At 35.2% G+C, this 21,873-nt stretch overlaps 1 protein-coding gene across 1 annotated transcript in view; it reads right to left on the minus strand.

Moving 5' to 3' along the window:
* EYS (eyes shut homolog) overlaps positions 1 to 21,873 on the minus strand; it is a 951,425-nt gene that overhangs the window by 645,378 nt on the left and 284,174 nt on the right. The window contains exons 16-17 of the mRNA XM_075497152.1: positions 2,381 to 2,503; positions 517 to 630 (exon numbers count right to left, since the gene is read on the minus strand). Coding sequence (XP_075353267.1) covers positions 517 to 630; positions 2,381 to 2,503 — 237 coding nt within the window. The remainder of the gene's footprint in view (positions 1 to 516; positions 631 to 2,380; positions 2,504 to 21,873) is intronic.

The following is a 21,873-nucleotide window of genomic DNA, read 5'->3' on the forward strand; positions in this document are numbered from 1 at the left end:
CAATGATTAAAAATCCATGATGTTTAAAAAATTATGCACTAAAAAGAAAATGGATGCACTTTAAATTCCTAATCTGAGCTGAAAGCAAAGAATAGCTGCAGATATTAATACATCCACTTATAAAAGTGATTACATTTTTTTTATAAATTATACAAATATGCCAAGAACAAAACCTTTCCCACACAGGTTTTTTCTCTGATTCTATTATATTAAATCTGCCAACAGTTTAAAAGGCTTACAGAAAACAGTATATGCTATTTGCAAAATTTCACTGAACCCCACTGATCTATTTTCAACAGCTAAGCCACCAGCCAGCAGAAAACACCTAGTTCCATGCTATCCTGAAAACAAAGCAGATAACTTTAGTCAAGATGCACTTATGCTGGCTGAATTTACATGTTTAGAACTTCAGATGACACTAAAATAAGTATACATGCATCTCATCCGATATGTTAAAAATTGGTGTAAGACTCAAAGTAGATTTATTAAGTTATAGTTCTATGGATTTTTCTATACCTTGAAATCCATCCTGACAGATACAACTGAAGGCATTCAGATGATCAACACAAGTAGCTCCATTGTGACAAGGGTCACTAAGACACTCATCCACCTCAATCTCACAGTTATTACCTGGAAACAAGTGAAGGATTCACTTCATTAGGAACATGCCACTGGTGAGTGACCAGTGCAAGCAGCAACAACAAAATGAAATAACTGAGGTTAGGGACAGGGAACTTTTACCAATGAGCCATAAATTGTCTTTGGGGAATTCATTTCTTGTTGATTAAAGGCAAAAGTTAAATGTATATATAATATATAATGTTCAGCAAAGATATGATGGGAATTTTATGGATTCATTTATAGATGTACTCAAAAATTTGCAGCTTTTCATATTTTAAGGGTAGTAAAGTCTTGAGTTTTCCTGAAACATGACAAAAGTGTAAATATGGTTTAGACCAAATATTTGGTCTTTTCCTATAATATTCCTTTTCATTCATTTAATAATTTCTGGATTTGTTATGAAGATCTCTATGGAAAATATTGGGAAAAGTTTCGATTATGGCCAAATATTTTAATAAATTTTTTTGGAAACTAATAATCAAAAGGTTAGATATTGCCATATATTTTTAAATACGTGGAGGAAAAAATTGTAGATGCTGATTTCTAGGTGAGAATGATGTATCTAGTATTTTTTCTGGCCTTTGAGGTAGAACAAAGGTCAGAAAGTATTTATTTGCATTTTGTATATGAATTATCCAAACAGATGATAATGGCCTCAAATTTATTATTCCTTATCCCTAAAAGGTAAGTAAAAAGTACCTGATTGTTTCAGAGGGGTTTTGAGGGCTTTATTTGGCCACAGAAAAAGTATAAACTAAAAACACTAATCCACTATTGTGTAGATATAAGAATTTAAACAAACATTTCAATAAAATAAGACCTCAACAAGAATTATCACAAGTAACTTCAAACAATTTTACTTTATATTTTGATAATGATAATAAAATTAACCAACCATAGAAAGAAGATATAGCATTTCATTATATTACAGACACAAATACTACAGCTATTAAATTACACGTTATTTCATCTAAATGGATGCCTACATTAGGATGTAGAGCTACAATTTAATAAGTATGGAGTCTGCTCAAGATCTGAATTCCTCTGGTTGCCTGTGTCCTCCTTGACTATCTTGAGAGACTCTAGAGTCATCCAATTTCTGCTTTAGGAGCCCTGTAAAAGTCCTTGCAGTTAGAAGGATGGATCTAGGCTGCAGAGCTGACCTGCCACTCAGGGAATTCCTACTGTGCTTGATTGTTTCATCATACAGGTGATCAAAAAGATCTGAATCTGTATCTAGAAAGGTTTTTTTTTTTACGCTGTAATCTGGAATTACCATGACAGTATGCTGACATAACCAAACTAATTTTAATCTAGTCAGACTCTGTACTAATGACAATGACCTGCAGGGTATGTTTAAGCATGACTAGTTAAACCTGCCTAGGATCTTGGAAGTATATTTGGCAGTTGAGGCCCTTGTTACTGCAGCCTTATTTTTACAGGAAGCACAAAGCAGATAAATTAAGGCCAGCTTGCATATGGCTGGGAGTTGCAATCACATCAGTGTAAGACAGACACCCTGTCTAAAGTAGTATAAAGTAAAAATTATTGGAGTGGAAATAGTCCCTTGTAGTCAGTATTTTTTACAGCCGAATACTTTTACACAGCCAAGTACTTTCGTGTGCCAGCAAACAAAAGTTGCTTCTGCCTGAATCAGAGGCACACTGCTAAATTATATCTATTGCTACTTTTGAATAACCTTCTTTTCTGTGCTTTAGGACTGACTTCAACATGTTAAACAACACTTCTGTGAACCCACCTATAAAACCAGGTGCACAGAAACAAAGATAGCCACCCAATATGTCTTTACAGATGCTGGAGGCTCCACACGGTTGTGACAGGCAGGCAGCAACATCTGCTTCACAAAACTGACCAGTAAAACCTGATGAAAAGTAGAGTAACAGAAGACATAAAAACTTTATTATCACATTTAATCTGAGAAAACAGAGAAGTGAGAAACCAATTTTGCTAAGTACTTTTGTGTTCTTTACCTATATTTCAAAATTTTATTTAGGATAGAGAAAAATATTCCAGTTTTTTAAAAGTTTCAGTTTCATATACAAAGCAATTCTAAGTGGAACAAAAGAACTCTATGATAAAGCCATACTTGCAATAATAATAAAAACCATTCAAGATACAACGAGTCTTCAAGAGAATTTGGTAGAATGTCAATTTCTTCAAGTGGTTTTATGCAGATGTTCCTATTTTTATTGAAATATCAGTAAGCACACTGTTGTGGTGCTTTTTTTAGTGTGGTTCATTTTTAGTGTGGTATTCTGTACACTACACTAAGAAAACATCCTATCTTTCCAAGCCAAAAAAGAAAATTGTCCCAATACGTTCTGTTATAAAGCAGATCTTACAACATCTGACAGGTTTGGCAGCTTATGGATATTGATTTTTTGAACCAGTTAACTTATAGTTAATTAAGAAACCTAATCTTGTGAAACATTGAGCATCCGTGTTTCCTGTTGAGGGCTGATATGCACAAAATTTAAAAAAGAAATTAAAAGATAAATTATGAATCTACATTTTACCCTTAGGATATATTGGCCACGGTATTATAGCTTCTGAAGCCATCATCCAGTAAGAAAATCACATGGTTCATTGATGACAGCATCTTTATTTTAGAACATACATAATAAATATTTGCAAGTATATATTCTTTGTTTCACTGAAAAATAGTTGTTTTCAAACCCAATAAATATTTTTTAATTAATTGATACAAAGCAATTAAAAAAATAAATCATTGTGTGTGGAGCTAGGATCCAAGTGCTGAATATAAATGCCAGGTTTCAAACTTTAGACATTTTTGTTGTAACTTTTGTCATAAAAAATCAGTGAGTTAAAGAATAAGAAGTATAGTTTTCTGTTCTCCTATTAACCAAGCACTTAAAAAGTTTCTAAAGATTTTTCGATTCTTGCAGAAATAATGTTCCAGCAAAGATCAAAAGAGACTGGACCAATTTATTATAATTTAACAATTACAGCATGAAAAGCCACTAAAGACTTAAACCAGAGATTCGGTTCAGTGAGCTAAATATAATTAATTCCAATGTCTTACAAACTTGGATACCAAGTCTGGCTGAAGATCTGAACTTCACATTTCATTTTAAAAAAGATTTATAAAGGAATGCTGTGCTTCAGTAGCATAGGTATTGCCAGAACAGATTCTAGCGTGCTACTGAGTTGCCTCATTTCTGACCTCGTGTTCATCAATGTTTTACACAAGGAAAAAAAGGAAGAATCTTTGGTCAAAAATGTTTAAACAAATTTGTATTCCTACAGTGTACTGTGATAGTTTTAAAAACTAAACATAACCCTGTTTTTATAGCACTTATTAAGTGCAGATCAAGAGTAATAAATTATTACAAAATTTTAAAAGTTCAGTCTTGCTTGGGTCTAGTTTAGCATAGTCTTCAAATTAAAGGAAATGTAAACCATGTCCTTAGGGCATGACTGAAGAGCTCCTGATCTGGAAGATTATTTAGTTTTTGAACTGCTGGTTAGATGAGGTAAGACAGCAACTTCTGACCATCAGGGTGAATTGCTGAAACATACTGTGCTTTAGAAATCCTGGCTTGTATAACAAACCTTTGAGGCATAAATACAAGACAATGCATATTAAAACTGCCCTACACATGCAGTCACTTTGGTTTCTAAATCAGTAGATGCAGAAAGTTGTCTTCAAGCTATGTTTCTATTCCATCCCAAACACCAGCTGTGCAACATTCTCACACAGCTGAAGTTTTCCTCCCTGTTGATTGCTATTAAAAATTTAAGCATCTGTCTCATTTTTGCCTTCGTAAATAGCTGTTAACATCTGCTTACTGAAGTAGTACATAAAACTAATATAAAAAATTATGATAAAGAAGTAAAATGGAAACATTAATCAATGATGGTAACAGTTATACACAGATATATGTATAACTGTTACATGCGGTTATATGACTGTCATCCAGGTGGAGATACTGAATATAGAAAAGCCAACATGAATTTTTTGTTTGACAAACTAAAAATAAATATTCATAATAACTTTATAGATTGGAAATAAAGATCTTAACCTATGTATGCTTTTATTTCTGTGTCTTAAATCAATTATCAAAGTATTGCAGCATGGGCAAATATATCTGAAGTTACTATACTAAGTTGAAGAACAAAGGGTAGTGGTTTCAGGACCCAATTTTAATATTAAACATCTGGTTTTTGTATAAAGTTTCTCATAAAAACAGATTCAGCAGCAGTACTTAACAATATAGTATTTCCTATAAAAAGAAATGAGCAAGTGTCCATTTATTTTTCTGCTACAGACACTCAAAAGATACTTCATGAATTTAGATAATGGAAATCTAGCAGCAGAGTATTTAATTTTTTTTTTTTTTTTTTCAGAAATGCCTCATTTACATTCTTCAGACATTTCTTTCTGACAAACCCAAATGCCTCATGACAAAAGTGATTTTTACTAGTCAGACTGTGACACTTAAACTCTCCAGGGAGATCATTGCATTGTGATCCATTCTGACATAGTCCAGCCACACAGTGATTTATGGCAATTTCACTACATGGCTCCTTATATTCTGGATGGCAGGTACATCTGAAGCTATTAACTGGAACCTCACATTAAGGGTTATTGTCAGGGCCAGCAGGATTTGATGTGCATTCATTCACCCTTATTGAACAAATATTACTTCTGGGGAAAAAGTTATCTGGTTCCTGTTAAAATTACAGCTGGGAAAAACTTAAACAGACTGAAAGAAACAAATGTCAGAATTTAATAAATTCATTTAAAACCTGGACAATATTTTCACTGTCATTAAGATTCTTACATACTAATGGTTTGCTAATTTCTCCTTATTTGCACTGGATGTGATAATAGTAACATACAAGCCATTTTATTAATTTGGTTTTTGAGACAGAGTGATTGTTATTGTTTTTGTCATTCAACACCTGTCATAATGAAATCCTACTTTTGCCTGGGTCCTCTAGAATTTCAAATATAAAAATTGTACTTATTGCAAAAATTATACAAAAAGTAAAAATTGTAACAAATATGCAACTAATAATAGCATAGTTGAACAAAATAGGGAAAGGGTAATAAAGAGGAAAAATCATCACTTTTGGATGAAAGACAGGAAAAAAAATGCTGCTGGTGCCTCAGACAATACAACAGGAAAGTGTTTTGTGACCATCTGCTCTAATAAATACATGTGATTGTTATATTGAAGTAACCAGTCACAGCTATAAAAGATACAGTGGAAGATGCAATTTTCTCTGTTGTATCCTTCTTGTGTATAGCATTTCTGGAACTCAGAGATCAAAACCCACAAATTCTCAGTAAAGACAATTCGAACTTCAGCAATTAGATTAGAATAACAGAATTACTCTCTAAAAGTTTTAAAACCTTCATATTCTAAAATTAAAGAGACTGAGAAATGATGCACATGCGACTTTAAGAAAGCTTTTGTGTTCTCTGAAGACTGTTCATTTTCACAAGCAGACTTCCTGATCTAACAATGGCCGCAATCTGAAAAATGGTATTCTGTTCCTGTGAAAAATTCAGTTATTGTTTTATTCCCCAGTCTAGCTCGAGGACAAGTCAAAACTTGTGTTTATGTACACATAATCTGAAAGAAAGTTAAAACACGTTGTAAGAATGTACTATTATGGGTATTTAGGGTGTTTGTACTTCAGTTTTTTACGTACATATTCCATTTCTGAAATAAGTAGACAAATATTCTAAGGTAAAACAATTTCAACAGATTTACAATTTTCTGTTGTTTAGGTTTGAAGTGAAGTGTTTATGGACAAAAAGCTGGATGTGAGCTATCAGTGTGCGCTCGCAGCCCAGAAAGCCAACCGTATCCTGGGCTGCATCAAAACAAGCATGGCCAGCAGGTCGAGGGAGGTGATTCTGCCCCTCTACTCTGCTCTGGTGAGACCCCACCTGGAGTACTGCATCCAGCTCTGGAGCCCTCAGCACAGGAAAGACATGGACCTGTTGGAGCTGGTCCAGAGGAGGGCCACAAAAATGATCTGAGGGCTGGAGCACCTCTCCTTTGAGGACAGACTGAGAGAGTTGGGGTTGTTCAGCCTGCAGAAGAGAAGGCTGTGGGGAAACCTTATAGCAGCCTTCCAGTACTTAAAGGGGGCCTATAGGAAAGATGGAGACGAACTTTTTAGCAAGGCCTGTTGTGACAGGACAAGGAGCAATGGTTTTAAACTAAGGGAGGGCAGGTTTAGACTGGATTTAAGAAAGAAATTTTTTACAATGAGGGTGGTGAGGCACTGGAACAGGTTGCCCAGAGAGAGGTAGCGGGGGCCCCATCCCTGGAAACATTCAAGGTCAGGTTGGATGGGGCTCTGAGCAACCTGGTCTAGCTAAAGATGTCACTGCTTTTGCAGGGGGGGTTGGACTAGATGACCCTTAAAGGTCCCTTCCAACCCAAACTATTCTATGATTCTATGGTTCTATGATTCTAACAGTTTTAAATCTTTTGCAAAGTTTTTTCAACTAAGTAGTATGTGAAAAAAATAAATCCCCTAGGCTAAAAGTCAGTTTTTATCCCATCAGTCAGCATTTTCTGATAAAATAACATTTCTTTGGATATTCTTCAAAAAGCTCTACTGGCAGCTGAAAAGTCATCATTACAACTCGCTTTGAATTTTATATTATGATTTTCTGACAGGAAGACTGAAAAAATATTTTTTTCAGCAAAAACCTTTATACATCATTTAAGCTCAGTTTAGTCTGGAGAGGAATCTTAAGTAGCAGTCAGTCCACCTTCTGCTTACCACTCACTCACTTTGGTATCAACAAATATATGTGCATTTTAAAATATCCTTGACGCCACAGAAGTTCTGCCTCAGTCATATTAGGTTGTTTACTGTAAACACTAATGTGACAATGATGCCAAGCTGATGTACCTGTCACAGACAACAAAAGAAGTTCATCTAGGCTACAGATAATACCTTTTCTCCAAGATTGATTTGCTCTAAGACCGGGACTAAATGAAGCTTGGTCGGCCTAGATCAATTCCGATTCAGATAGTTCACAGTGGACAGACCTCACAGGTAGAGCTTGCAGAGCTAGAAGCATACCATATATGAGCCTGAATCCACATGCCTTTCTGGCCCTCTTCTAGGCTTTTACTAAGCAATTACTGTTGTCCAATTTGTCCTAGGCATCACTGTGCTAGAGCAGAAATTGTTGGCACAGGCACAGTAATTTCCCTTCACTGATATATTTGCAGGTGCTGCTCAACCCTGGAGATTCGTTTTTACCTACACATGCTTCAGTTGTGCTCCTACACAGGAGAGTTAAAGGGCATTGTTATTTCCGTTTCATGAATGCAGTCTATTGTGGAATCAGACTGAAATTACAGGTTAGTATGAACTCTGTGTACCTGAAAGTAAGTAAGTTATCTGGCATATTTACAAATTTACAACTTGTCAGATTAAACTGAGTTCTCTAACAGTAATAAGCTGTTCTCTGTTTGGTCACTATTTATTGAACACCAGTGCTTTTCTGATAATAATCTTCATTCACCAATGAACTCTAGCATTATGGATAATAATGACTTTTTTCTATGTTTTCATCATCAAAATCTGAATACCTACAGCTCCATACAGAGGCACAAATCCTTTAGAGCAATAAATATTAATAGGCTTTGGGAGATGAGTAATAGTTGGCAACACACATGTTCCAGTCATGTTCACGTGGTGACTCTGTATGGCAGGTCTACATCTTAACACCATATTTTAAAGTACTGTGTTCAGCTAGGTTTAGTTTAATAATTTTAATCAAATTCTATTATTCATATAGGGAATATGACGGTAAGGCAGGCAGGGCACAACCTCACTGACAAACAATAGAGTCCCACAGTACCCAAATGAGAAGAGCTGAACAGGTCCAATGCTGGTAACCAGGGTCTGCTGTGGCCCAGTGATGACCAGACAGCCTGCAGTGACAAGGTAGGTCTGAGATGAAGCTGGGAAGCCAAAGTCAGCAAGGCGAGGTCAGATTGGCAGGAGCCTGCTGGTACACTGTGACATATGGCAGGGCACTACATCACTTCTTTCACAAGGAGAACTCCTGACCAAATATCTCAGCATGGAGATTTCTTTTTCCACAACACCAGTACATTGCTGAATGCCATTCAGCTTGAACTTTCTGGATCTGTTTTTGCAGATTACTGCCTGATTGTTCCCAATTTGTATGTATATGTTTATGACTGCCAAAGAGGATGTGTCTTCGCTCAACTGAATCTTCTTTCTTTTCCACACCACTACTAGAGTTTTTGCCTGTCTCTCTCCCAGATTGGTTCCATCTGCAAGTTCAGTCGCAATATTCCCAATTCCATAATCCAGGTCATTGATGAAGAACATTGATGAAGAACATTAGTGGACACAAAACACTTCCAGTGAAATTCTTTTCCACACTGAATCACTATCATCTTTTACTATTTTTTTACAGTGAGTTACGTGTTGTTTAGTGGTAGTTTCACTGAGACAGTGTTCCCTTGGTTTCCTTATAAGAATGCTGGTGCACTCAAGATATGTATCACCTACTGCTTACTTATCTAGGTTTATTCTGGATACCTGAGAACAGAAATTGCAATGGTTTCATACATTTGCTCTTGAGAAATCCATGTCATCTTTTTGTTGGTTTCAGGTATATATAAATAGTTCATCTTTAAATAGTTCATTTACTCTAGTATTTTTTCAAGAATTCAAGTTAGTCCTGACAGTTCTATACCTCACCTCTGCTCTTTTCTACCTTTCTGTTATTTGACCTATCCAGAAGCCAACAGCTCTGAAATTGCTCTGAATAATTTCTAAATACCACAGCTGAAGTTGTGGCCAGACTTTAAAGTATACATTTTCATCTAAGCATTTTCTAGATCATTCTTTTTTTTAATGGTCAAAGATCTTCCTTTTAGATGGTTCAATGTAGTTGACTTTTTTTGCTTAAGGTCAAGCAGGAAGGATGTTGAAAACTTCTTGGCATCGTATGTCAACAACTTTCTCTGTTAGGAAGCAGATTGACACTTTCCTTTCTCTCTTCTAAAGAACTACCCAAATATCAGCTATACATTTCCTCCCATCTCTTTTTTTTTTTAAGGTTACTTCATCTCTTCCTGAATATAGAGCAAAACAGCAGAACAGAAGTTAATTATCTAGAAAGTTATTTTAAAAGGAGTGACTTCATAAACTCTGCTGCTAGTGATCTTCAAATCTTTCTGTAAGATCTCTGACCTTTCTGTCACTTTCTTTTTCTTCATTCTCCCCCTGTCTAAAATTTCTTTCTGCCAGTGAGGGCTAATGAGCGCATCACTTCTCTCTTAGCAGCCTGACTTGAATGACCATTTTTACTGCCTTGGACAAGCTGGACCTTAAGCCATACAATTTAATGAGAAGATGTAAAAGAACTATTGCTCTACAGTGTTTTTCTTTCAAAAAACCCCTCAAACCTAGGAAAAGGGCCACAAAGGCCAAATACATCTTCCAATACTGTAGGAACATTTTTGTCAGTTCCATTAAAAGATGGATTAGACCTAGAGAAAAAGGATTACGTAATAACAGAGGCATACTCTATACATCTTACAGAAATACACCAGAAGACTTATAGCTATTTCCACAGAAGTTTGATTACTGTACCACAGCGGGCAACTTCAGATTCTCTATTATTTACACTAAGAAGCCACAGAATAAGTTTTTATTCTGACTGTGCTTGCTGCCTTGGAATGTGTCAGACTATCTTATCATTTCTTGGTATGATGCATTAGAACAGGACCTAATGCTATTTTACAACTGCAGAATAATATAGCCACAAAAGTAGAAAGGAAAAAGAAAAACCTTATGAAATAATAGTGGTTATCCATTTTCATTTTACCAGAAGGACTGCAAAGTGGTCAGTGTTTGTGGCTTCTTTTGGGAGGATGTCAAGGCATCCTGAGAAGGTGACATGTATCGCAGTACATATCTTGTTTCTTATTACCAATAGGTAATTTATTACCCTTTCCTATATAATCTCTTCTTGTAATTTATACACAAAAACTATGGAATTTATAAATTCCCTTTTGCATAATGAAAAAATGATAATAAGAAATGGCCTGATAGAAATAATTTTGATTTTTCCATATGCTTTTTTTGTTGCATCATCTCATAGACCAGTCTAATGTGATATCACTTAATGAAACATAACTAGAGGACCTGAAAAATGGCAAAACTTCAGCAGATGATTAAAGCTAAGTTCCAGGGACATATTCCCCTCCTCCCTCTATAAAGGAGTGACTGTATGCGCTATTTTGATAGTTTTTAAAACAAATTCTGTGTAAAAAGACCAAAGCAAATATTTGAGGTATTTTTTTCCAAAGCAGACAAAACCAGTTAGAATCAGGGAAAAAGCAATGCTGCTAGTAGGTCAGTATGTAACAGCTGGCTTCAGCTTCTAGGCCAGTGGCATTTTTTAAACATAAAAAATAATAATAGTTCACAGGAATAGATTAGTAATCTAGAAGTAAAAAAAATCTTACCACTCAAATGTTGCTAGTTTAGTTAGAAAATAAAGAAATAACATGCCTTGATTCTCATCTGATTTAGAGCACCAGTAGCAAGATGAACTCTAATTAAAATGATGGTGCTCCACCAGTGAGAAAGCAGAAGCAGAGCCATATTTCTTCTTAAAAAAGAGGAAAATGAAGAAAGAAAAAATTCTTTAAATTTTTTTTTCAAAATGCCTGTTTTGTAAAAGCATATTTCTTAGAGGACTTTCTGTTTGTTTTTTTTTTCTCTCACTGGTAGTTTACAGGTAGATTACACAGGAATATTTCTGCCTGTCTAAAATCACCTCTTTCTCCTTGCGTCCTTTTTTCAATGCTGATATATGCAACAGTCATGCTTTAATAGAATATATATGGGATGGCTTATGTTTTGAGGGTTTTTTTCTGCTTTAATAGTGTTCTTTGATGCTTCCTTTTAATTGAATTGATTTATAATTGCTTGCTGCTATTACTTACTTTTAGTGATATATCTTATATATCCAACACCCATTCATTATTGATAGTCTTACCTTAAAGTGTATCACCATCAAAAAATCTCTCTATTGTGTCTATCATGCTAACCTATTTTTTTCTGAAAAAGAATAGGAAGAGTGTCTAGTGGAAAGAATTAAGATTTAATGAGGAGAAATAGCTCTTTCATTCCCTCAACAGAGTACACAATTAATTCAAAACAGCACCTCCTTAAAACCAATAATGGAGACTGATGGAGAAAATTTACATAATTTTTTTTGTGTCCTCAAAGCTTATATTTATTTGGTAGGTCTGTAGAATTTCTAAACATTTAATATTTCTTAGAAATAAATACCTGTGAATTTCAATAGAAACCAAATATATGTGATGAACTATGTTTTTATACAAAAGCAATAACAACAATATAAACAACAATAGTAATAATTAATATATATTTTCTAACTTGTTGTAATTACACAAAATTTAACTCAGCTTAACATCTCTGAAAAAAAGATCAATGAAATACAAAGCTGCCAGTAAAATTAGCACAAACAGTGGGCTGTGTTGCTATCCTCCATCAGTCACATCTCGGAGGCATTGCCTGCCTTTCAGAATTCATGTGACACAAATAAGGAGATAAGAGCTGCCCCCCATAGTGTGATCTTACACTGGATTAAATAAAGAGCTCTCCAGTGCAATATTTTTATTTTAGAGATAAATCAGATTTGTTACAGAAAGTAAGTTCAAAGACTTTATTTAAAAGAGAATGGTTTCTAAATGGTGCAACATAAAGTTGGGAATACATTTCCTCAGGAGTGTAAAGATTTTTAAAAGTAAAATTCAGGAAGACAAATAAGCAAATAAAAATAAAAATACATTAGCCTCCTATTCATGTCATTCGTGGTATTAAGGTTGGCAGATAATACACAACCAAAATTTGGGGGTTGAACCGTTTCTTAGGATTTTCTGTTAAGCAACCTGTTGGACAGAGAGAAAGTACATAGACATTACCTTTCATCCATCATATATTTTCTAGTTTATCTTTTGTAATTATCAAAGATAATATAATTATAAGATCCAAATATAATCCTTCATTTCTTATCAGATAAGAACACCATATGATACCAGAAAAGCTGGGAAAAAAACAAGATTGTTTTTAGTAACAGTAATTGTTTTTAGATCTTTGATTAGAAATTTGAATATATTTAGACATGTATTGGAAAATCACTTATTAGTTATCTACTTTCCAGAAACAGAAGTTTGGGACTAAACAATTGTTAAACATATAAACCAAACATAAAATTTATGTTTAGTAGACACAGCATACTAACTTTAGAAAAAGGCCATAGTTTGATTATCACTTTAACTGCTTTACAAATAGTATGATTTTAAGCATATTGACCAAAATTTTAGGTGTCTGTAGCTGTTTTCTGGAAAATGATGTCTGAAAATAAATGTTATTTTCATTTCTAATATCAGAAACAGAAGAAGATAGAGAGGAGCCAGAGATTGCATCAATGTGAAGGACTGAGCAGAGCAACAGGTAGACTAAAACTCAAGCTTCGAAGTCTGTAAAATAAAGAAATCTAACAGAAAAAATGACGGAAAACCATGTATGTGAGTGTTGGCATGCATGTTTATACACCCTTATACCTCACCCCATGCACATATATACTTTTTTTTTTTTGGTAAGGTGAAAGTATAAGTGTTCCTGCTTGCTAACAAATGCTTCATTTCTCAACATTATGGAATCTCTAAGTGGGATGCATACATCACTGGCGTAATTTTCCTTTAAGGAACTGTCTTGCACAGCTCTTTTGTGAAGCATTGTCCAAGGTAGGTTTGGGAAGGTATATTGAAACGAAGCATTATAATACAAAAGTACTCATAACATCGTCTTTGATCATGTCTACCACCTTCTGGCCACCGATGTCTGACAATGTAGAAGGGAAATGAGGAATTACTCATTATTAGAGACAGAATCATAGAATCCTGGAATAGTTTGGGTTGGAAGGGACCTTTAAAGGTCATCTAGTCCAACCCCCCTGCAATGAGCAGGGACAGCTTCAACTAGATCAGGTTGCTCAGAGCCCCATCCAACCTGACCTTGAATGTTTCCAGGGATGGGGCATCTATAGCGTCTCTGGGCAACCTGTTCCAGTGCCTCACCACCCTCATTGCAAAAAATGTCTTCCTTGTATCTGGTCTAAATCTACTCTCTTCTAGTTTAAAACCATTACCCCTTGTCCTGTTGCAACAGACCCTGCTAAAAAGTTTGTCCCTATCTTTCTTATAAGCCCGCTTTAAGTAGTGAAAGGCTGCAATAAGGTCTCCCCGGAGTCTTCTCTTCTCCAGGCTGAACAACCCCCAACTGTCTCAGCCTGCCCTCATAGGAGTGGTGTTCCATCCCTCTGACCATTTTCGTGGCCCTCCTCTGGAGCCGTTCCAACAGGTCCATGTCTTTCCTGTGCTGAGGGCTCCAGAGCTGGACGCAGTACTCCAGGTGGGGTCTCACGAGAGTAGCAGAATCAGCTCCCTCGACCTGCTGGCCACGCTTCTTTTGAGGCAGCCCAGGATACAGTTGGCCTTCTGGGCTGCGAGCGCACATTGCCAGCTCATGTCCAGCTTTTCATCCACCCATACCCCCAAGTCCTTGTCCGCGGGGCTGCTCTCAATATTCTTCTAGTCCCTGCATGCTTGGAGCTGGCTTATGTGACAGAAGTAAAAACTTTCATGTACTTGCCTCTGTATGGTAACTATAAATAGGCAGACTTACACTTAATAATGCATTCAATTTAGGCTTTTTGTTAACAACTCAGTAACTTTGTGTTTGTTTCTTGTTCTCTGAAATGGGGAACAAAGTTTCATTATCTCCAAGGTATGCTTTGAAAACAAGCTAAAAGCTATTAAAGATATAAAGTTTGGTGGAATATAAGTGACATATTGAAAAAGTAATTTTAAAATATCCATGGCCAAACAATCAATATGCACAAGTAGTTCCTCTCTGCAGTCTTAGAAAAATGTTGGTATCACGAGAGCAGTAAAATATGATTTTTTAAAATACAATTATCTGTAATTATCTACAGTATTATAGATTTTACATAGCATGCAATACTCTCCAGACAGTTCTTCACAGTGAAGGTGCTAATAAACAGTTGAGTGCTCTTTTCTGGGAGATCCATCAGTGTCTTACCTTACTCCTTTTCTTTCTCACCAATGACAGTACCTTAAATAAATGCAGATATTCTTCTACACATAGTCAGTTGTCTATGCAGGTAACCTTGCATGCTTACCCTTCCAGTTAGCATTATTTAAGTTTTGTCCATGATGGACTTGTTCTAAAAAGGCATATGGCAATGAAAGGTATCTATTTTCTACATAAAGGTATAGTTATAATGACATCTGTGCATGTCATTGACAAAAGGATCATACGTACTGAAGAATGGGGGTGTAAGAGATCCCATTTTTAGCGTATATACTGGAAAAAACTGAGAGGTAGAAATCTGGAGCTGCTACACCTCAGATTCTTCTTGTCCACAGAGATTATATGAATACAAACAAAACTTGAGATTTCTCAGATGCGAAAGGGAATTAAGTGGCTTTCTAGATCTGATTCATTTGTTTACCTGAGTAATAAACCTTATGGGGTTTTTTTTTGTTTGTTTGGGGTGATCTTATTAATATTATATGTGAATGGGCTTATTCTATCAGCAAGAGGCACTTAAATATGGTAACATATTCCATTAATATAGCAGAAAATAAGAAAAATGCAGAGATGCCAAATATAAGAAGCAGCAAATGAAAAATTAGTCAACAGCTGGGGAGTTAAATCCTTTATAGAAGAGTATAACTTTGGTGAATTGTGAAATACAGCTATGATGGTTTTAACAGGTCTTTAAAACAACTTTTTAATATTGAGAGAACAGATGATTCCATTCCATTCTGTTACTGCCATTATAGTAGTTTTAGAAATGAATAGTCTCAAGCTAAAGGCTGTCATAGAGATATTTCTTCACCTGGGGGATTTGTAATGGGTTATTACAGTACTTCTGAAGACATCACTGTTTTGTGTCTGCTTTTGTTAACAGTAACTCAATGTCTTATTATCCACTTTGAAATAAATAGTGTTGTTTCTATTAGAAAAATGTCAAATTTTTAAGTCATCTGTTAGGGTTAGAGGATTGAGTTGACATTATGAATGAGCTGTTAATCAATAGACTTTTTTTTATATATATATTTTTAGCCTCAAAAATGACAGCACATTTTTGGAAAAAAGAGAAGCAGCTAGCAATTTTTTCTTGTTCTACTGCAGGAAAATTTCACTTACCACTGGCATGAAGCACTATACTCATAAAGATAGGAACACAGGAAGAAAATTTGAAGTATAAAAGAGAAAGTAACTTAGTAAAGCTATTGCACCTAATGAGTTCAGATCCTTTCACAACAGTGAGAAATTTGCCATGTGCTCTCTTAATCATAAGTTTACATTCTCTTTCGTCATCACAGCCTCCCTTAACATCAAACCCTTGTAAGCCTTTTTAATGAACTTTGCGAAGTATGTTGCTCTTCTCATTTGCCCTTTCTTAGCTTCTTGTTTCCTATTATTTTCATCACAATGCTTTCGGATTCCATATTTTTCCTTCTGCACTTGGTTCCGTGCTTCTTTATGCTGCCTAGTATGTGGTGGTGTATAGTGAATGGTTTTCAATGCCATCATGTAAATTTTCTTCTTCATTCCCCATTTACTTCTTATCTTTTTAAAAAACTGTCTGTAATTAAAAGGTATATCTATTTCAAGAAATGTTTTTAATCATCGTATCTTGTTTCACCTCTTTTTAATTTACTGAAATTATACATATTTCAGTCTCTGAGTGCAAAACCTCACTAAATGCTTATTTGTGTAAGAATAATATAATGAAATCTCACATAAATAGAAACTGCAGAGTTTTGTTTGCTCTTATACATTTATGTCCGCTTTTTAACAGATAATAAAAATTAGGTTTAAAACTTAAAATCTTACTGTGCTTGTGGGAACAATATAAACAAATAGAAGGTACCGTTGACAGTGTATTACAGAATACACAATTATGTATTACATCATAACTCACACTTTGAATACACAGTGTCTGTGCAATTACATGACCACTGCAGGAATGACCTACTGTGCTCTTTTTTACCAGTATTTTTATTCCCCTAAATGTCGAAGTGGAGATTTTCTTTTGTATGGAATGTATATATTAAGGTTTGTATTACAACTAAAAACATGTATTGCAACTTAAAACAAAAGTATGACAATTACAAGTGTGGAAACTTAAAACTTCACTGCACATTCATCTTGTTCTTCTAGTGAAAATAATGAAAGAAGTGAGAGGTATGTATATCTCAAAATTTGATTTACATATGTTACATATACCATACATTAGTATTTTAACTGCCCATTCTCTATATGGCTTAAAAGCAGAATAATGTTGCACTACAAAGTCGTTACAATTCTTCTGACATTGAAAAGATAAAACAGTCAAACTGATGTTGTCTTTCTGCTGCCTTGACATTTATAGTTTTTCATTTTGTAAGCAACAAGCAGCAATGTCACTGCAATTGCCTGCAACTGAATGACTGAACTAAATATATAGATAAGAAAAACTGAAGTGTTTGGCAGAATTAATTTATATAAATTTATCTATGTTCTTAAAAAAGAAAAGTACAGCCTGCATTAAAAAAAAAAAGTTTGTTAAGCATATCTAGATGTACAACCTGTTACTTAATTCCTAGAACCGTCTTTAAAGAACTGTATTGCTTATTAAAGTGTCCTCCATTAAGTTTATGAACAGGAGTTATTTATCAAGTATAATAAATATCAAGATAATCTATTTTGATAAGAAAATATTCTGAAAGCATGTATGAAGAGATTCTGCACATACATAAATGCACATACATAAATGTGCATGTACATTTATGTATGTGCGCATATATAAATGCATATAGATTGGTGTGCATATCTATAGCTGTGCATACATACACATGAGAGTCAGAAGAAGACGAGACAATGAAGACATCATCATCCAGCTTACAGATTGCTTATATATAGCCCTGATGACACTATCTAGATGTCAACAAAATTTTGGATGCATTTATTTATTATTACTACATAAATGTAGCATTTAAATTAAGCAACAAAGCCAACAAACAAACTCATCTTCTTCTTTTCCAGGATTATTTTAAATTTATTGTGGGTTACTAATTTTTATTACACATCAGAAATCTAACTGTAAATAATACATCTATCAAGAATATCTAGCTTTCTTTGAACCAGTCTGGTATAGTATAACTGTTTCAAATGACAAATCTTACAAAATTAAACACAATTAGAAGAAAAATCAGCTGAGAGAATTTAAACTGAAAAATATAAATGACAACAAGGAATCTTTCAAGAAATTTTAATTATCTAAATCTAAATGTTAGATGCTTAAAAACATCAAACCTACAATTAAAGCATATGTCTAGATAAAAAATAATCTTAAAAAACAAAGAGGGAACAAGTATAAAACTGGATAAGTTCATAAAAATTAGTATCAGCATGAAACTGGAAGTTACAGAATAATAATAAAAGAACCTAACAAGTAAAAGTAGAAATCTGTGACAAAAAAGGACATAAGGAAGTTTTAAAGTATAAAAGCAAACAAACAGAGCAGGGTGGGTTGACTCCAGCTGACAGGTGCCTCACCCAGATGCTTGCTTACTCTCCCCCAGTGGGATGGGGGAGAGAATTGGAAGGGCAAAATTGAGAAAACTGGTGGGTCACAATAAAGATAGTTTAATAAATGACCAAAAAAAAAACCAACACCCCCCCCCAGTGATGCAAAGACAGTCACTCTCCACCTCCCACCAGCAGACCAATGCCCAGGCAGTCTCTGAGCAACAGCTACTTTAGAAAAACTCTCCCCCAGCTTTTATTGCTGAGCACAATGCCATATAGCATGGGATGTCCCTTTGGTCAGCTGGGGTCAGCTGTCCCAGCTGTGTCCCCTCCCAGCCTCTTGCCCACTCCCAGCCTACTTTCTGGAGGGGCAGAGTAAGAAACAGAGAAGGCCTTGATGCTGTGTAAGCACTGCTCAGCAACAGCTAAAACGCACCTGTGTTGGTAACACTGCTTTGATCACAAATCTATAGAACACAGCACCGTATGGGCCGCTATGAAGAAAATTAACTCCATCCTGACCAGACCCAGTACACAGAGCCAATCAATTCTTTGTTTGGGAGGTATACCCATTAATGACTCATATTTTTTTAGTCTTTCTTTTCGAGTCTTTCTGTGCTGATGATGAGCAGGTCAGGGACTCTTTAATTATATCTTTCTCAATTCCAAATAATGAATAATAGTGGGTTGTTTTGTTTTGTTTTGTTTTTCCCTTAATGAAACAGTGCAGAGAAAAAGGAATAAGACACTGAAGATAAAGATAGACAACTTTTTTCACATTTTCAGGATCCAAGCCTGCTGGATGGTATGGGTGATGTTCTGTGCAGAAAGGGCGGGTTACACATTTGCTTTCTAGATTCTGTCCTAGGTCCCCAAATGGGGCATTTTTTGCTTAGCCATGTTATCATCTTCCCTCTGTCATTCCCTTAGGTTGAGGCTAGGACTGATCAGCGTTCTTCTATTGTATTACCATACTTAATTTTGTCTGATGTTTTTGCTGATACATACACAAAATTGTAGTAACCACCCTCTTATAGTAATGTGTGAGTTTTATGAGGACATAATGATTTATTCAATGTTATTTCATACATCTTAGAAAGCTAAACTAAATGGCACCCTTTCCTGTACCAGGCTTAAATAGCATGATGTCAACATTACTGGGGAGGAGAGAGGAAGGATGGGTTAACCATTACACTGCAGAGTGAAAAAGCAAAGAATGGTCTATGAAGATTATTTTTTCTACTTCCTTATTTTGAAAATACTTCAGAGTACTTCTGATTTTTTTTTCTTTATAAAAGAGGGCTCTCATAACTTATGCCAATTACCTTTTTCTGCTAGGCCTTTTATGACTAAAATATGGCACATAATGTAACAAACAATTGAAGTCTTTAATTTTGTAAAGGCTTCCATGAAAAAGTGAAATGAACAATCAGACCTTCTATGGTAGCAAATGGCTGGACATTGTCAGGAAGCTCGCTATTAGAAAAACATCTAAATATACCAAGATTCTCAAAAACACAGAAGAATTACTAGAGTTACTAAGAATATATTTAACATTTCACAAATATCAGAGAAAAATTAATGGTAGTGTATGGATCAGCTGTAAATGTAAGGAGGAACTCCTGGGAAGGACCCCCAATGATGTTCCCTGTCACTCATTGCTTCCAGGTACTGCTTTTGCAAGAGTCAGGTATGTGGCAGGTCCTGGGGAGCCATGTGCATAACCTCTGCTTCTCCAACAGCTCTATCAGTGACCTCAGCCCTCTTCCTGGACAAAGAGTCAACACTGATACCTCGTGGATGTGACTGCCCACAGAAGTTTCACTATAAAGACTTTGCAGAAGAGCTAACATCGTGTGAATGTATTAACCTCTGTTTCCCTAAAATATTGAGTCCACTAAGAACTGACTTCAAGCAGTTCTGTACTCTTTTGCTGTATGAATACTCAAAGCATCTTCTGTAAGTGGTAGACTGCCGAATAGCATTTGTAGAGCTGATTACATGGACTTGTTTAGAAAGAATGCTATCCCTGTATAAGTTAGGATGTTAGAGGTGTGAGAAAAATATATGACTTACAAATTGTAGAAATGAATTGTAACTTGGGGCAAGAAATTGATAATCGGAATTTTAAACTACACATCAGGTAATCTTTTTCGTAAGCTGAGCAACAGTTTCATGTAAAAAATGCTAGACTTTCTTATCAGGCAACTTTGAAATCAAAGAAAAAAAAATCATTACAAATTCTGTGTTAAGAGTGATTGTGCAGTAGCAGCATGAAGGACTGAATGATTTCCTAAACATTCCCCATCTGTAATCTTGATGATTCACTTTATTTTTTGAGTCACAGCATGGACACTTTTCCTAAGGCCTCTTCCTGGAGTGAAAACTTTCATGTATAAGCTTCTACTTCATAATAAGGGTTGCCAGAAAGGTTTGAAAGAAAGTACAGTCTTATTTCATGGTACAGTAAACTTTAATAACAGTGAACCTCCCCAAAAGGAAGAATTTGATTTACAATTTTTCTGTGTGTGATTTTACTCTTAATCAGAAGTACTGCTCCTTTGATTCAGCATATTAAGTTGAACAAAAATTGTTTCTATGTTGAATCCATCAATCCAAGCATCTCAACTGACAGGATTTTCTGCTTCAAAATCAGTCTACTTTAGCAATCATGCTAATCATCCACTAATCCCACTGAAAAAAGAAATATTTATGTATTAAGTTAGGTGTAGCAGGGATAATACATCACTGAGGCATGAACGGGGATGGGAAAGAAGCTGTGTAGTAGATGTAAGGTTTTTTAAAAGACAAAAACATGAGAACGTCCTGTAAGAACCTAAGAAACACCCTGTGTGGTCAGTGCAATGGTACTTCTAGCCTAGAACTGTCTGAGAGTGGAAAAAGAGGGCTATTTAGGGAGAGCATATTAGCTTAGCCACTTCCAGCAGTCTGTTCCCTTTGAAACCTCCAGGCATTCAGGTGTATTAAAGAAGTCAGAGCATCTTTTAGTATCCACTTACAGCCTTTTTGGTTGTGAATTTGTGTAATCCCTTACAAAACCTTCTAAATAAATTCTCTAGCTACATCACACTCTGTGGTAACAAATTAAAAAAATGTAATGTCATTAAAAAGTTAAAAGCTAAAAGTTCTGTTAAAAGTTCTTTTATGTGTTTTAGTCCAAAATCCCACTAGGTTCTTCAAATGCCTTCTTGCTTCTTGTGAACAAGCTTTGGTGAACAACAGTTCTGTTTTCAGCTTAGCTCCTGCTTTCATGATTTTTTTCTAAGCTTCCTCTCTTTCCCTCATGCTTTTCTTCTACAAACATAAAGGGTTCTTGCTTTTTCATAAGGCAGTTGCTCTATTCCATTGATCACTTTTGTTGCCTTTCTGAATACATTCTACAAATCCAACATCTTCTAGATTAATATTTCCTTAAATATCAGATTACCTGGGGAGAAGTTATAAACTTTTAAAGAGTGACTCTTCACTTCTTCCTCAAACTGTGCTTCTCTACTTTACTATTTCAAGGCAAGGTTTCCAGAT

The sequence above is a fragment of the Mycteria americana genome, chromosome 3 (genome assembly GCF_035582795.1).
Source record: "Mycteria americana isolate JAX WOST 10 ecotype Jacksonville Zoo and Gardens chromosome 3, USCA_MyAme_1.0, whole genome shotgun sequence".
Taxonomy (NCBI): domain Eukaryota; kingdom Metazoa; phylum Chordata; class Aves; order Ciconiiformes; family Ciconiidae; genus Mycteria; species Mycteria americana.